General features: G+C 40.5%; 1 protein-coding gene across 6 annotated transcripts; it reads left to right on the top strand.

The window, feature by feature from the left end:
• Nucleotides 1-1056: 1056 nt before the first annotated feature.
• swt1 (SWT1 RNA endoribonuclease homolog) lies at nucleotides 1057-16300 on the top strand. 6 transcript variants are annotated; one of them, XM_068320275.1, is made up of 16 exons: nucleotides 1057-1095; nucleotides 1681-1750; nucleotides 2400-2473; nucleotides 2583-3651; nucleotides 3866-3995; nucleotides 4440-4541; nucleotides 4844-5035; nucleotides 5578-5671; nucleotides 6124-6365; nucleotides 7065-7204; nucleotides 7387-7525; nucleotides 9514-9653; nucleotides 9801-9934; nucleotides 10223-10369; nucleotides 11445-11567; nucleotides 15158-16300. In XM_068320275.1, the coding sequence occupies exons 2-16, from the start codon at nucleotides 1685-1687 to the stop codon at nucleotides 15255-15257; spliced, it is 2892 nt and encodes a 963-aa protein (XP_068176376.1). In that variant the 5' UTR covers nucleotides 1057-1095; nucleotides 1681-1684; the 3' UTR covers nucleotides 15258-16300. The 6 variants fall into 6 exon arrangements, with proteins under 6 accessions (XP_068176376.1, XP_068176375.1, XP_068176377.1 ...); XM_068320274.1 differs by having other exon boundaries at nucleotides 1070-1260; XM_068320276.1 differs by lacking the exon at nucleotides 10223-10369 and having other exon boundaries at nucleotides 1070-1260.
• Nucleotides 16301-16976: the final 676 nt, after the last annotated feature.

Here is a 16976-nt window from a genome sequence, read left to right as displayed (position 1 = left end):
AAAATAATAAGACCAAACATTTTCAACATGCAGTACCAGAGTCTGCACATAGAGGATGCTGTAATCCCATGACTCTCTTCTCTCTCCCTTTAAAATGCACCTCTGCTGTGTGTCCACTGCAAATAATGGACATGGACTGAGTGGACCAGCCAGAAAGTTCTAGTTGACAAGAGTGGAACAGAGTAAATGTTCTGTGCAGGGAATTTGAGTTTAGTTCGGGGTTTAGTTCAGCGATTCTTTGGACTTACAGGGTGGAGCAGTCATAGCACTGTTTGAAATCCTTTTTTTTTTTCTTATATCTTGTTTATTTTTGTGCAGCACTTTCCAGATGATAATCTTGATTAAATAAAAGAGCACACTCTTTACTATTGTGTTTCTTGGAAAAGTGAGCAATTGAACCATGAGCATATCCTTGAAGTGTCAAGATGACCCGCACTGGCATGCCCAGCCTGGTTGACCTTGTACTGTCTCCTCCTCTGTTAGGAATGGCTATATTTGTTTTTCACCACAGAAAACGTATCTGCACACAGTGTGTATCTATTCTCACAGGAAAAAGGCAGACTCCCCAGAGAAGTGCTAAGTCCTTACTAGAACGGATCCAAGATTGCGACAACAACATCCATTCCGTGGTGGTGAGTACCTTGAAGAATAAATTTAGATTGAAAACAGGATAATGTTGTGGAGAATCAGAAGGTTCACAGACTGGCTAAGCAAGCTATGTCAAAAACAGAAAATACAAAATGAACAGTGAGGATAACAATGTATCACAATAAGCTGTATAGTACTTTCTGTATCATACAGAAACACCCATCTGGTGTATGTGATGTTTGCGAAGAAAAAAGCATTTCTTGTGATATGTATATTAATATGAGGAATGTTTTGAGAGTTGAGAAATTTGGGTTAATAGGGGCAGAACAGAAAGGTATAGTTGACAGGTGAAAGTGGCAATGTAACGCCAACTGGTGTGTGCATTCTGAGACTGTCCAGTAGGTGGCGGTAATCAAAATCTACAAAGACCAGCTGCTGTTCAACACCAACGAAGAAGAACAGGTCCCAGCGTCACTTAACAGTAAGGGATGTTTGGGTTGGTTGTTGGTGAGTTTCGTTTCTTGGGAAAACTTTAAACTCCCCTAATCCTTAATGTCGAGCTGTCTGTCTCTGATCTAATGTCCACGAACGTTTCAACAACCAAAGAAGACATTTAACCTGAATTGTCATGTTTTTATTTTTGTTTTCCACCAGCTAGCTTTAGCCTGACAGGTATGACAAGAATGTGACGTTTAGCTGTGTCCTGTGTTAAAGTTTACTAGCAAACCTTTATTGCACTTTTTAGTCTACAGTTAAGTCTTAACAATTACTTTGATCTGGAGGTTTCCATCCCGGTGTGTGTCATTTGTGCAAGTACGCAGTATTACTTTTGTTAGCTCTTATTTTGGCTTTGACAGGATTGTTCGTTTTTGTGCGCATGTGATGTGAAGTTGAATGACATTAAGTTATGCTCAGTTTAATTGCAATCTTTGTCCCTGATTGGGAATCAAGTCTTTTCACTAGTTAAGCTGTTTCTACCATACATGAATGTCAAAATCGAATGCATTAGAAGATGATTGTAAAGCTGAAAGTTGCTTATTCCAAATATTCACCGAGGTAAAATATCTGTTCCCCTCCAAATCTGATCCCTAGGAAAATGGGTAAGAAGTCAAAAAAGAAAAGACACAAGAAGTTATCGTCCTCAAGTGAAGACGATGAGAAGGTGAGATGGCATTCTGGTGAACTATTTTGCTTTGAACCGAGTATGGGGGAAAGAAAATCATCTCTTTGCATCCACAATATCAGTATGACTGATGAAACAGGGGCAAACATTAGGTGAAAGCATTGTTAAGTTCAGTCAACAAAATTATAGAGATGTCAGTCAGAATGGTAACCGGTACTGTATATCAGATGTATATCAGATATCAATATAACCTCTGCTTACTAGGTATTAAACTACCATTACTCTATCTGACACTTACACATTTTGACATCCCGCTTCAAAGCTATGATCAATGACTGTAGGTCAGAGCACTAGGATTTATCTTTGATCTATGCGAGAAGGTCAGGGTAACACTTTGAATTCAGGGGATGTTGCCATCTGACTGCCTTGTTTTTAGTTTAACTGATCAATCTATTAATAACTTGGTCTATAAAATGTCATAAAACAGTGAAAAATGATTATCATCATTTCCAAGAGCTGAAACCCACTTTTTTTTTCTTGATCATCGTGATCAATAAAAGGTGCCTGCAGAAAAAAAATTCCATCAATTAGGGTCTATTTTCTATTTATTGCAGGTTCTTTACAGGTTATTTAATGTGTGTGTGTGTGTGTGTGTGTGTGTTTTGTTTTTGTTTTTTTGTTTTTTTAGGAATCCAAAGAACGAGATGCCACCAGAAAACACAAAAAGGCCAAGAGGGAGACTGATGTAAAAAGTCAGAAAAGGTTAGATCATTTTTCAACTTTTAAGAACAATTAACAGTTGATACTGTTTCATTTTACATGATTCATATTTTCATAATTATCTTTCATCTGAATTTTTTTATACATGTAGCTATGGAACATGGACAAGTAGCACTTTTCATCCAGTTAAAGATGCCTCCCAAAGCATTCGTCAGATCAAAAAGCCTGTCTACAGACTGGCAGAGACACGAGCTGCAGACCAGAACCCTTGCAGTCAGGAAGAGGAATGTACAAAAACAAAAAGTGTCTCTGTGTCATTCCACCTGGGAACTTGCTCGAGTAAAGCAAAAGATTATATTCCACTGAAAACTATTGTTGTCAGTGGAAGTAAGAAATCAGAAAAGCCATCATCAAGATCCCTGAACACCAGTGATGCAGTTGCAGCTCCTCAGAGAAAAGAGATGTCTAAAGATTGCTTAGATGAAAAGTCTCCCCAGAGGAACCCATCGACATTAAAAAAGCAGGTATTGAGTTCTAGTTTTGGTTCTGCTAAACGGAGAGACCAAGCAGAGGATTTGATGACAAGGAAGTACAGAGCTGTGGCTCCACCAAGAGCTATAAAAGAGAGCAGTACAACCAAGACCAAGGAACCAAGCAAGTCCTCCGAGGATATTTCATGTGGGAAGAGAAGGGAACCGTACAAAGACATCTGTCGACGGTATCAACAAGATTACGAGGCTAAGAGGAGCCTGCGTAAAGAAACCAAAGCTCCATCTGCATCTACCACAAAGTTGTGTTTCACATCACCCAAGCAAACATCCTCACCCAGTAGTGAGAAGAATGTTCCTTCAGTCCCAGGAAATGTTAGTGTAGTGAAACATAGTACCGATAAGTCTTCAGCTGCTCAGCAAAAACTATCTTCAGCTGCATCACGTCCGCCCATTACTTTTAAGATACCAAAAACAGTTCAGTCAAGGCCCGTGGATGGCACTGGTGACCATAATAGTCCCATTTCAACAAGCAAAGATCTAAAACATGGGACTAAACTTTCAAATTTAGGGGCCTCAACGAGTCACTCCAATGAGGAAACTGCCAAACAAGCTGCCAGTCATGTGGATATTAGTAAAAGCTTTTCATCCGAAGGACGAGACAAGATGTCATCCGTGTCAGGCCAACACCCATCCGTATGTGACGCAGTCTCTGAGCCGTGGGGTGTTGAGGTAATTAAAAGAAATGATTCATTCAAACTGAACAAGTCAGTGTTAGCTTTACTTTTACTGGATCTCTTTGCCCATTTTTACGACATGAATAATTTTCAAGTGAAAACATGTCACTGTCCGGTGTATTAAAGAAACCCTTTAATTGTTTTATCGTTGCAGTACTTGAAAATGGTAGAGAGGCTGTTGTCATGTAATTTTTTTTAAATATCTGTAGGTTCAAGTGGTTGAAGAGCTTCACCTTGCTCGCTCTGAGAAGAGGTTGGAGGTGAATGTAATGCATAGTTATGGGGAACTCACCTGCATGGACATAGATCTACCAGAAGAGGGAGCTATTAACACACACTGTGAGTTCATTTTTTAGTATGCTGGGAAATGGTAAAACGATGATGTCCTTGAACAGCAAGGTTATAACCTGGAATGACCAACTGTTTGCTTTGACACAATGCTTCAGTTTTAGAGCAAGCAGCATTGAGAACACAAACCTACACCAAAGCAGTTCAATTTATTTATTGTGTAGCTGCACCTAAAAGCCTGTCCCTCATAATACGTCTGTTTGACAACGACAACTTACCTAGAATTTGGAATTACATTGGCCTCGTGAAAAGTTTGACAATTTTTCAAGATAAGATATTTTCCTCAAATGAACTTTTTCCTTTAGGATCTAGTTCACCGAAATCATCACACTCCTGTAAAAAATGTCTTTGAGGAGTTGATTGATGATTGCGATATCTTTACTCAGCAAACTCCAACAAGATCAATTCTTTACTCCTGAGCCTTTCTTTTTACAGGCAAACAGCTCCCCCAGCAAGAACTGATCCTTGTTTTGGATACCAACATTCTCCTCAGTCACCTGGATTACGTGAAAAGGATAAGATCTCATGGTCTTGGAGGTGTTTAAAAGACTAATATTTGATGTTTCTTGAATCATTTATAGATATGTCATATTTTATATAACGAAGTCTTGTTATTATGAAAGGTATTCAGAAAGTGTTGGCTTCAAAGGTTGTCCAGCCATAAACTGAATGCTTGAGTTTAATTTTATATCACACATCATCAAAAATGTCTAAAAATCTTTAAGCCAAAAAGTCTGAAATACAGAGTCTGCATTTTTGGAATTTATTGCTAGCCCTAAAGAAATGCATTCACTAAACACAGATTCATCTCCTCTGGTACCTTCCCGTTTCCTGTCCAGTCATAGGCTTCCCTGTGGTCCTCATTCCCTGGGTAGTGCTTCAGGAAATGGATTCTCTAAAGAAGGGGAGAGGCCTATCACACTCTGTGGCTCATCTTGCGACTCCCGCCATTTCATACGTTTACAACTCCTTGAAGAGCCGGGAACCTCGCCTCTGGGGTCAATCTATGCAGCAGGCTGCCGAGAGCAGCGGTGAGTATTCTACTGGTCATTTAGTGACAAAGAGCCAATCATCCTGTCAGAGACAGTTTGACTGTCTGCATTGCAGAGACGGCCAGCTTCGCATCATATTCACACACACACACACACACGTAACAATGGATGCTCAAGGACACTTCATGATAAGCGACACACTCAACCCCGTGTGTCACGGCTATCTAACACTTACATAAATCCTAGTTAATACCGAACATATTTTGATCCTAAACTATAATCTATGTGAAACTCAAGGACACCTTTCACCATTCATGTTTTGTAGCTATAAATCATAGCTCGACAGAGGTATTAGAATCTTTTCAAGAAGATATATCTCCTGATATGTCTGAAATCTCCATTTTTTTCACCTTCTTTGAATCCCCTGTTTTGTTCTCTTTTTTTTATAACGTGGTAAAACGCTTGCCACAAGCCATCAGTATCACAAATTCAACTCCTTGTCCTCATATAAACCAACATGTTTTGTTCCACACTCCTCTTCCTCTGGCCTCATTCTTCCCTCGGTTTTTTCTTTTCTATAGATGGTGTTAATGCTGAGAATAACGATGACCGAGTTCTCCAGTGCTGCCTGCAGTACCAGCGTCTGTACCCAGAGTGCGCTCTCATCCTATGCACGTGAGTCCCACCCCCCTCCCCCTCTTATCATTTGTCACCACTGCTGCAGAGTGTGCGTCTTCTGCAAATAATGCACAACATGTGACTGAGTGGGCCCAGCCAGATAGTTCCAGTTGGGATGAAAAGGTCGGACAGGGTAATTGAGCAAGAATAGATGTGCTGCGGAGGCAATTCTAAGTTTAGCTGTTCAGAGATGTTTTTGGTCTACATAGTGGAGCAGCCACTGTTTAGTTTGACTTTATTTTGTTTTTACCCATTTACTTGTTTTCCACTGCTACTTTATTGATTCTGTTAATGAGTATTTTGCGTAGAATTTGTCACATACTTCTATATTCTGCCACCCGCCACATCTCCAAACTCAGGCCACTTTGAAACAGATGAGACTGAATCTTCTTGATTTTCTGCTCTCTTTGCCATACAGATCCTGACTTCTTTCCCTCTTTCCCCTATAGTAATGATAAAAACCTATGCAGCAAAGCCATCCTGAGCGGAGTGAATGCCCTCAGCAAGAATGATTTGGAAACAGATTTCGGTAGAAGCAGTTACGGCTTTCATCACCTGCAAAACACAAAGGCTCCCGCGGCGCCTCCCATCAGCTCTCAGGTCTCACCGACAATTCTGAGCACGAATTATACGTCACCGCAGACACAGAGCCACGAAAGAACGCGCCTTTCCGTGGAAGTCGCAGAGAAAGGTGAGCCAACGGTCTATGTGTTCTTCTGGAAAAACAGGAAATTATATGACATGTTGCGTCATCATCTAACAGAAAGCGGTACATACCATTCTTGCGCTGACCATGTCTGTTATTGCTTCTAGTTTTTCCTGTTTTCCTTGTTTTGCTCGCATTTTCAGCAAGTGTCAACTTTAGTTTTGACAGGTTTTAGAAGGAAAAACTGATGCAGGATTAATTTTAAGAATGGAGACTCAAATTCTAACCCTGCCCACATTGAAAAGTGTATCAGCAATACGACAGGACGGGGCAGCAGTAGCTCAGTCCACCAAGTCTTTAAACTGGGGACCGGAAGTCACCGGATCAAGACCTTGGTGGGCTGAAACATTTGGAGTGTGAGCTGGCAGTGGGAGGCGCTGGCTCACCTCACTGCCGAGGCACCCTTGAGCAAGGCAGCCCCCTACAAGCTGCTCATTTGGGGGCACACCTGGTCGGAGCTGCCCGTCACCTTACCTCCCACTGAATATACTGCATGCTTAGAGGCACCCCTGTGTGTGTTTGTGTCTGGTTCTTTTTCGTCTTCTTTTGTTAATATCTACTGTCTTTTGTCATCATTAGTCATGTATAATGCGTGCAACGTAGTTTGTTGAGATGAGAAGTTTAGTTTGTTCCATTACTGAGCTCAAAAGTCAATCAACTCCTCATGTATATATAACTCCTTAGATAACAAGCAACTGAACAACAGAGAGGACGAAAAGAAGATTTGCACTTGTGTTTCTGAACTTGAAGACTGCCTGCGAGCCGTGCTGTCTGACGTGTTAGAGGTGGAGATGAAGGCTGTTTACGACGACCTCTGGCTAGAGGTACAGTTTTGTTTAAGAAATTCCTTTTATGGGTGAGACTATTTTAATTACTGTTGATGTAGTTTGAGGAATTGAGAAGTAATTCCTCCACATACAGTACATGGAGGGATTGGAGGTGTTTTTTCAAATGTTTAATATTTATTTATTGGGGAGACTGTTGATTTTGCTTCTTCTTTTAACAGATAGTATATCTAAAACCACCCTGGACTCTTCAAGATGTCCTACAGTGTTTCAAAAAGCATTGGATTGCTGTATTTGGCCACATCGTCCCACGCAGGACTCTACAGAATGTTTTAAATCTTCTTATTTTCTTCAACTCAGGTATGTAGGTGAAAAGTGATGACTTCCATTTTGTGTTCTCACATTTATTTTTTTTTGGTCCAGATATTTTTTTCATTGTTGACTACATTTAAACGAGTACACAAATGAAATTGAGACTCACACAGTAAAGGAGTCCTACTTTCCAATTTAGGTATCAGCTCTATTTATAGCCCTGTGATTTCAAAAATAGCAGTTCAAAAAAAGTTCTCATGCACTGAACAGTGATGAAGCAAGAAATGCAATGTCAATTTTATGATTTAACCCTCCTTTACTTCAGATAAGTGAGATATGGGAGCAGAAATATTCATATATATGACTAATGCTCAGCTGAGCTCCTCGTGGTGTCTAAAGGAAGAGATATATTGTTTTGCATGCTATGTTGAGTCACCCTCCCACCCCTATTCACCCCTCCTCCCCTCAGATGAAACCGTTAGTCCGCTGTGGTGTGACACGCTGGAGCTCAGACCTACATTAAGAATCAGGTCATCTGCTAAACCGGGACAGTCCAATGTGTGTCAGAAAGATGCTGAGTCAGTCACTGCAGTGAGTCTTGCACTGGATCTAATCACACTATGCTTACAGCACTGAATGTGTCAGCGTCTCAGGGTCACTCGATCCCTCTGTCACCTGTGTTGGGAATCCATTAAATGCAAAGAATGCCAATCGTTGAATCATTAACACATTTAGTTCACCTCTCATTATCTTTGGTGAAGTGCCATTATTTATGATTTGTCTGTTCTGCACAGCTTGAACCTGTGCCAAAGAATGAGAGTAGGGCAAGGAGGAGGAAGAGGATAGGAAGGAGAAATAAATAGTACGTGAGGTGAAGAATGAAATCTTGCAAAGGAAAAGTACTGCATGTGACTTCCTGCTCTCTGTTGGGCAGGCTGTTTTGAATGTGCTGCTGTTCTGGTGAGGACACACCTTTTGCAGTGTCTTGATTTGAGACCAAAGCTGAGTATCAGTTTCAAGTTAGATTTACTCAAGGATAGCATAGATCACAGTTAAGTAATGTCGTCATCTGTCATAGATTAGTCTTTTTTTTATTGGATGTGTTTACTCTCACAAACTCCGGTTAAGATTTTAATTGCTTTATTGCAGGACTCAGATGTTGCAACAACTGCGCTGCGGTTAGAAATGCACTCGAAGACCTACTAACCATTCAGCCATTTAGAGACACATGGATCACATAGGACAACTTATATAACACTATTTCTGAGAATGGTTAATTATTTTAAGGCAGGGGTGTCAAACTCATTTTCATCGAGGGCCACATCATCAATGTAATGTAAAATAAATGTAATTACTCCTTAATGTTAAATAACTATGGATTTATTTCTTAATCAAGTTACAAACATTACAGTTGCACGAAATAAAAAATTTGTTCTGTTATAACAAATTCTTTTAATTTGTCACTGAACTCCATCAATCAAGGATCAAACTATTCAAGAGAATAAAGAAAAATAACATCAAACACAAGTGAAGACATTAACTTTGTTCAAAACGGTTTTGTCAAAGTTAAGATGGGCTTAATTACAGCATTGTGGTAAATGTAGTTTTGGTCAAAGCGGACTTTTGACCATTTTCTTTTTTAGACACTGACCTTTTATGCTCTCGTGGGCCACATAAAATAATGTGGCGGGCCACATTTGGCCCCCGGGCCTTGAGTTTGACCCATGTGTTTTAAGGGCTACCATTAGTGCTGCTTATGAGAATTTCTTGACTAGAAAGGAAACACATGGATGTCTTGTTGTTTTCTGTACCGGAGGGACCTTCATACTGTCTTTATGCATTTCTGAGGGAACTTACATTTCCTCCCCTGGAAGGGCATTTCTTCAATAAAAGTGCACCCTTAATGCAACTGTTATCATGTAATCCTGGATAGACGTACTCATAATCACCCTAAAAACATAATCTTGGGGTATTTATACCTTTATGTGCATTAACCTTGACATATCTGATTGATCACAGGTCATTGTTTTATTCAGGTAAAACTGTGGACCTCAGTAGCACCTTATCAGCTCTCCAAGAAGCCAAAAAGCTTGTTAAAGCCTTTGAGAAAAGTTCAAGCCATGTTCCCGGTGCCCTCTCTACGATGAACAACATTTACAATAAGCTGCAAACACAGGTCAGTAAGAAGCAAATTACATTTCAAATGTACTTTATGAGATATTGGAGAAGAGATGGTAATGATGAGCAAAACTAGTGACTGTTATATTTTTTGTATATAAGGATTATGTCTCTGTTTGTCACTGGGGTCTTTATATATGTGTAGGATGAATCTACTGTCGGTGATATCATCATGAGTGATGACTGTCATGAAGACAACCAACCAGTGTCCAATCAGGTGACTCACCAGGAGGTGTGGTCTCTGTTTGAAAACGTCTGGAATAATGTGTTTCAAAAAAGGTGAGTGTAAAAAGGCTTCGCCTGCTAATTCACTGAGACGATTAAACAAAGGGAAGCATTGAGGCTGGTGTGTTTTCACCTCACTTTTCACCTGGACTCATTTTACATTCAATCGACAACTCATTTCTGAACAGTGAACTCAGTCTTTTTGCAACGAGGGCAGTTGATGCTACAAGTAAGACCATTTAAAAAGTGCACAGAGAACGAACAACACTTAGCAGATTGTTTATTTTGATACTGATTTCAACTCCATTCACCCTTAAGTCAGTTTTTTCCATTACGTTTCAGCATTGAAGTGTTCAAAGCTCTGGGCTTTGACCCTCACACCATGCAGAGCGCTCATCCAATGGGAAGTCTTGCACCACTGCAGGACGCATTGGTCTGTTTGCATGAACTGTCCTCCGTGGTCTCACAGCTGCTCCTCGCCTTCAGCAGGTATCTCAGCTGACTCATGCGACTACTTTCGGTCTTAGCTACGTGTCTCCGGTCCCTCTCTGCTCGCTGCTACTCCCTCTTTACACACGTGATCCTGTGTGAGTCTGCTAACTTTGGTGTTTTACGGAGACTGTGCTAAATGTTTTTATGTGACCCATGAATCACACGACAGCTTGCATGTGAAGAGAGGACACTTAGCCTGATGAAATCATAAAATATTATCACCTGACTCAGCAGTTTTACTTTAGTTTATTGTTTGACTTTACAAGCGGGCAGTTTGACAACTTTGCTTTACCGACTGTTCTCACAGTGTTTTTTCCTCTGAAAAAGGTCACGTGGTTAACATCACCAAGAAAGCCAGAAACATGACTCAAAATGAATGATGACGTACCACTGTATCCATATGTTAGATGGCTTACAGCCTTAAATCTTGCTGGGCTTTGCGTTGCAGTTAGAATATGGTGCCCGGGTTCTTAAGCAGGAGAATGAACTGGGGTTTCGTTTCATTAGGCATTCATGTGGCAAACAGACCCTCGTAATGTAGGTCGTTCTTTGACGATACTCGAGACACAATATGTTTAATAGGGACTCAGCTCACTGAACAATTTTCTGTTTCTGGTTTTATTCCTATCAGCAGTTGTCTTCTCTGTAGTGTTGAGGGTTTTTTTTCCCCCGGGCCTTCAGGGTATTCCTCTGTAATGCATTTATTGAGAGCAGTGTGTTTGTGTGTGTGCATTTCCGTGTGGTGATCAGCGATGGAGGGATGAATGGATACAGAACACATTTAAGTGCTCTGTATTCATTTTGTTTTAGAGCCTTCCATGTAGCCAGTGTGCAAAAGCATGCATGTAAGCTAATAATGCATGTATGTTGTAAGAGAAGTGGACAAATCTGGAGGTAGTGAAGGGGTTAACGGATTTAGTAATTTCATGTGCTTTTTTAAATTTTACTTGTTTATAAGACTACTGTGCATACATTTTGTTTGTTTCGTTCAAAAAGAATGCATAGGATGGGATTCATTGCAAAAAATATTTTTTACATCAGTCTAAATGCTGTTTTTTGTGCTTCATCCAAGGTTGTTGTCTTCCACTCCGGGTTCAGAAGGAGTCCAGGTGCTGCTCAATATCATGTGTAATCAGTTGGAGTCCAGATTGACAACCAAGGACCTTATTGATTGTTTTTCACAACCAGACTACCGGTAGGACACACGCACACACACACACACACACACACACACACACACACACACACACACACACACACACACACACACACACACACTCCAACAGAATAATTATGATAAATAAATACATGAACATTATATCAACGAAGCAAAACATACAGTTAATATCTCACCTTTGCTTGTAAATATGAAGGATTCATTTAATTCACACAATTTCCAGAAGTGGAACCTAAACCTCCTTGTTTTTTACGACAAGAATAAAGTATATTTTATTCCTGGCCTACAATAAGTTTTAGTCATCATTCCTCTGGAGGTTTATTGTATTAAAACAACGCCACAATGTGTGTGCGTATCTAGCAGCAACCACCGTCCGACCACGCACCACCAGCAACAGGTTTCAAGTTCTCTGAATTCTTGCGGTCCTTGTCGCTACACGCCCGGGCAGGCATACGGGTGTTGATTTTCCAGAATTATGGCCGTTTGACCCTCTTCAAAGAAATCCCCAGCAGAGCACCCACAATAGCGGTGGCCATGGCAACAGTTCCATACAATTGTGACAATCATTAACATCTCTTATAACAGGTATTTGTGCTTTTGTCATCTAAGAGACACGTTAGACAGACGTATTATAGGTCAGCGGTTGACATTTAATCACACCCTTGTCTTCAAGGGTCTGGATTTATTATTCAATGCTGTTTTTACACAACCTTTTCTCTTATGTGGGAGCGTGGCCTAAAGATAACAGTTAAGTAACCAGTTCAACCACAGCGCTAAACTTTTACATGGACTGTTACGTCATGAAAGCCCATAGATTAAAGGAAGTGTTGGAGTTGAAGTGATTTTTCTATCATTTCACTGGGATTTTGTCCTTGTCATGTGACATTTAACCCTAAATTTTACAGACTTTCTTTGGGAGCTTGGTGGACTTTGAGCTCTACGGTTGCTGTCACAGTTGACAATGATGTTCATTAGTACGATAGTGTTGAGTGCGATCATCAGAAAGTCCAATCAGATGGAACCAAAGGCTTAGTTTCTACTGAAGACTACACCCACCGCACCACTTTGTGGAAGAGCTTTGCGGGCACTTACCAGTTACATCACTTCAGCTTTCATTACCAGCTGGTCACCAGTGAGAGATAAAGTTAAGCCGACTGTGTTGTGGTTGTAAATATTTTATTTGTAACATTTACTGTGAAGTGATGTGCAGTAAGTGCATTATCCTCAACGTTAAATATTTGATTTTGGTGCTCGGAGCTGTGGCATGATGTCATTAGTTATATAAGGCCTCCGGGAGTTCCTTTCCTGGTGCATGTTTGCCCATCGACAGGAAGCTCTTTGTAGAAGTAGGCCTCAACAGCAGATGTAGAGACTCCAGTGTTCATTTTTTTAAATCTGGCAAATGAAAAAGCCACCATTATGACATTTCCACAGGAAGCCTTTTGTCCTCGTGTTGAACAATCTGTCTGCTTTTAACTCAATTCAGGTCCAAAGATAGTTGGACCTGATTTGAAAACCTGAAGATATTTGGATACAGAGTATTTATCCTGTACATAATTCATTACGTTATATTTTAGCTCAGACATACAGCCTTAAAAAGCTGTTTGCCCTTACAGTCACACTTTCAGCACACTCTTTTATCTCTAAATTTACACATTACTTTTATGTTAGAAGAACGACTTGTGGAGCACATTATCAACTTTTTTATTCAACTAACCAAACTAGAGGCAGTATGAAATACTCTACATGAGGTGAAGAAAATGGGGGAAGGTGGGTTCGTTATTAAAAATAAGATAAAATATCTGATTTTTTTTTATCAGTGGTGAGCTAACACTAATAAAACATTAGCTTTTTCAAACCTGGACTTCTGTCATATTTTTGAGTTGATTTTTGCAAGGACTTTAAGCTTTAATGATTGGACATAATAGGTTGCTGATTAGGACCATTTATCTGGGCGTCTATGTTGTTTCCTGAGATGATCAAGCAAACAAAGAGGGCGTGATAAATTTTTAAAATGCTTGTGCGAAACTGCTTTTGGTTTCACTAAAGGTTCACTTTCTATAAAACGCTGAATATAGCCTTGTTAGAGCTGGATGAGCTTTTCTTTCATACTATATAATATTTCTGAGTTAGGATACAGTGCTGTGTGCTGGAAGTTTAGGTCAAACATTTAAAGGGGAAACCCAGTGTCAGTGCATTAAAGTCAGCTGGCCTTTACTCATTTGACTGCAAGTCACTCACTGATGGAAATGTTTGCTTTCAAATGAACATTAAATGGAAAAACTGCCTCGGCCTTAAGTTTATGTAAACCCTCATCATTAAAATGTGGCCAAGACATAATTGGACTTCAGTAAAAGATAGGCAGCCGACTGGTGCTTGTTTATATCCAACTTCATCTGAATAGATGAATTAAGACAAAGAGGGAAAGCAGTTTCAACCAAAAATAGAACAAGTATTTCCATACTTTCAGATGGAAATTGCAGAGACTGGGAGATGGGATGTTGTGTGTGTGTGTGTCCATAACAACAAATCAGTATGTAGGAGGTGGAACCCACTTGGAGATGTTCTGTTACACAACGATTGGCTTGAATACTTCTACCATTGAAAGATTGTGTTAAATTCAGTGTAAGGGTTCCTGTTTCCTATAGCTGTCTTATCCACTACCTGTCCGACACACTGGGGCTGTTACATAACACACAAAGGCAACACAACTCCCTCTCTTTGTGTATACGTCCTCGATCTGGGTCAGTGACTTTCGTGTGCGTCACCAACTTTGTCGGCGTGCATTCAGATGTAACCGGCGTGTCACATGAATGAGTCAATGTAAACACATTGATAGGAAGCCTTTCACACTCCCAGCGTCTGCGGAAGCTTTCTGGAATGCACAACCAGCTCGTGTACGCGACAAACCAACATTGCCCTGGAACTGCCTAAACCTGCCATTTGTTGGAGTCATGAAAACAGGAGTGAAGGAGAAGTGTATCGATGCATAGAAGGATGTAAACAGGTGGCTGCTTCGCTCTTCCTCTCCTCCGTCTCTTCCCCAGAGGTTACATAATTCTCCAATGGAAACAAAGCAGAGGAGGAAACAAATGATCAACAAGCTCCCTCAGTGTCTCGCTGCTAAGCAGCAATTGCCAAGACCGTCGCAGCCAGTTTGTGTGCGTGGTTTGCACATTCAGTGAAGACCAGCTGTGTGCTTTTGAATGTGCTCTTATAGCTACATGCTACACGGTGTGTTGCAACCAGAGAAATGTCCTTCACCTTATACGGAACGTGTAAATCCCTGCCGTTGTTTCTGGATCGTCTTTTGATTCCAAAAGCAGATACTGGTTTTGACATGTTCGTTGAAAATGATAAGTTTAGTCCAGATGATGTCATGTGGAGCCATTCAAAATGTGTTCTCACCTGAAACTCATGTCACTGGTAACAGGGAATGAATTTATAGTTGATAAAATGAGGTCAACCTCTGAACTAACCACTTTAGCTTCACTCACCCTGATTTTGTATACACCAAACAATAAATGCCACAAATACTAAAATGTCTCACATGAGGAAACCATTTTGACAGAAATGTTTATGTCTGCATTTAATTCATGTGTTCCCAGGGAGAAGCTGAGGGTTGGAGGGAACCAATTGATGGAGCTAAAGGGGGCCCTGGATCAGTGCGTGAGGACCACAGGTCAACATGTCACTTTTACAACGTAGCCTTTGTTGGACCACTATCAGAGTCCATTTAAGTTCAAGGGTCGTGTGCTAGTGTTTTGTATTTTTAAATTGGCACACCAACTGACTTTTTTTATGCCTCACAATTTTTCTGCTTATCTTTTTTAGTTCTCCGTCATTCTTACATTTATAGATTTAGAACACTTTCTTACCTATTTGTCAAACCTACCTCTGATATAAGTTCATCCACGTCAGATTTTTTCAGGACTCAGGGGCATTTGTGTCTTTGGTTTATTTATATTTGACAATATAAATTATCATATATAAATTGTCAAATATAAATAAACCAATGGATTCTGTAAGTTATTATAACATTATCATGAAAGTTCTGGATTAAAGCATATTGACGTTGTTGCTCTGTTACATGTGATGTGACCTTAGGACAGTACCACTCTCATATCATTTCAACATTCAGACCAATCAAAGATATTTAGCTTAGCGAAGATGTTGGACGGACAGGCTAGCAACTAGCCTTGGAATATCTTTCTGCAAGATCATAATGGTAAAAAAAACAACATACGAAAACATATGCATTATTTGTTTTGTATATAAAATGTAATGTTTGAAAAGTGTAAATTTCACTATTTTTTTAAATTTAATTTTCTATTTTAAATCCATGTAGTGCTTGACTTTTTCATTGGGTAGAGGTGATTCTGGACTTGTGTAGCTTTCTTTGGGGGCGGCAGTGGCTCAGCGGTAGAGCAGATGTCTCGTAGACAGATCGCCCCAGCCATCGGTGGATCGAATCCCGCTCCCGCCATGATATCACCAGGAGCGTGAGCTGAGGGTGGGAGGTGTCAGCTCACCTCCCAGCCGCTGCCGAGGCACCGTTGAGCAAGGCGCCATCACCTCTACAAGCTGCTCAAGTTGACGCGCATTCCCGTCACTCTGCCTCCCAATGTGTGTAGCTTGATGTGTATTAACTGCATGCTCACAGACCCCCTTGTGTTCAGGGGGCCTGTATATTGTTGAGTGACTATGTAATTTCCCTTTGCAGGATCAATAAAGTGTACTTCTTCTTCTCCCTTTGCGGTATTGTCACAAGCTTTGTCGTGATGTTCAACATGTGCGCTCTAATTGATGAGTGTGGCTGCGCGCATGTGTGTGTGTAATGACTGAAGGGGATTAGAGCTGACGCAGGTCACTCCGACAGATGAGATTACACCTGCTGCTGTGACAGAAGCTCAGGCGTCAGACGTCACACAGGAGTAGATATGATAGATCAGTCAGGTGCTACGCACAAGTAGCTTTTACTGGACATGTCACATTTTAATGTTTTCCAGGAAACAAAGATTTTCAAGCCACATCTGTCGATACCAAATGGAGGCTGTGTAATTTTAATGAAAATTACTGATAAGGAACAAGTCCTAGTTTACTATATTTTTGCTTTCAGAATACTTTCACAATCTGAAAACGTACTGAGAATGAAATATAGAAACAAGATCTGAAAGCATTTTTATCCTAAAGTTGTTCCGTTGAATTTGTCTCAGCAGGGGATTATCTGAAGTTAACTTGTAACTAACTGAACAGGCAGACTGATTGCTGGGGTCATACAGATGCAGAAAGCTCAGCCGCTCATTTAAGTGTCGGGACCGTCGTCCCTTCCTGCTGAGTTTGTTAGGCAGCTTAGTATAATCTCCCTCTAAGGATACTTAAAGGAGCTGAAATAAACCTGGATTAGTTTGAAGAAAATGACGGCAA

Source organism: Antennarius striatus, chromosome 7 (genome assembly GCF_040054535.1).
Source record: "Antennarius striatus isolate MH-2024 chromosome 7, ASM4005453v1, whole genome shotgun sequence".
In the NCBI taxonomy this organism is placed as follows: Eukaryota; Metazoa; Chordata; class Actinopteri; order Lophiiformes; family Antennariidae; genus Antennarius; species Antennarius striatus.
This window is presented reverse-complemented; position numbering and strand designations above follow the sequence as displayed.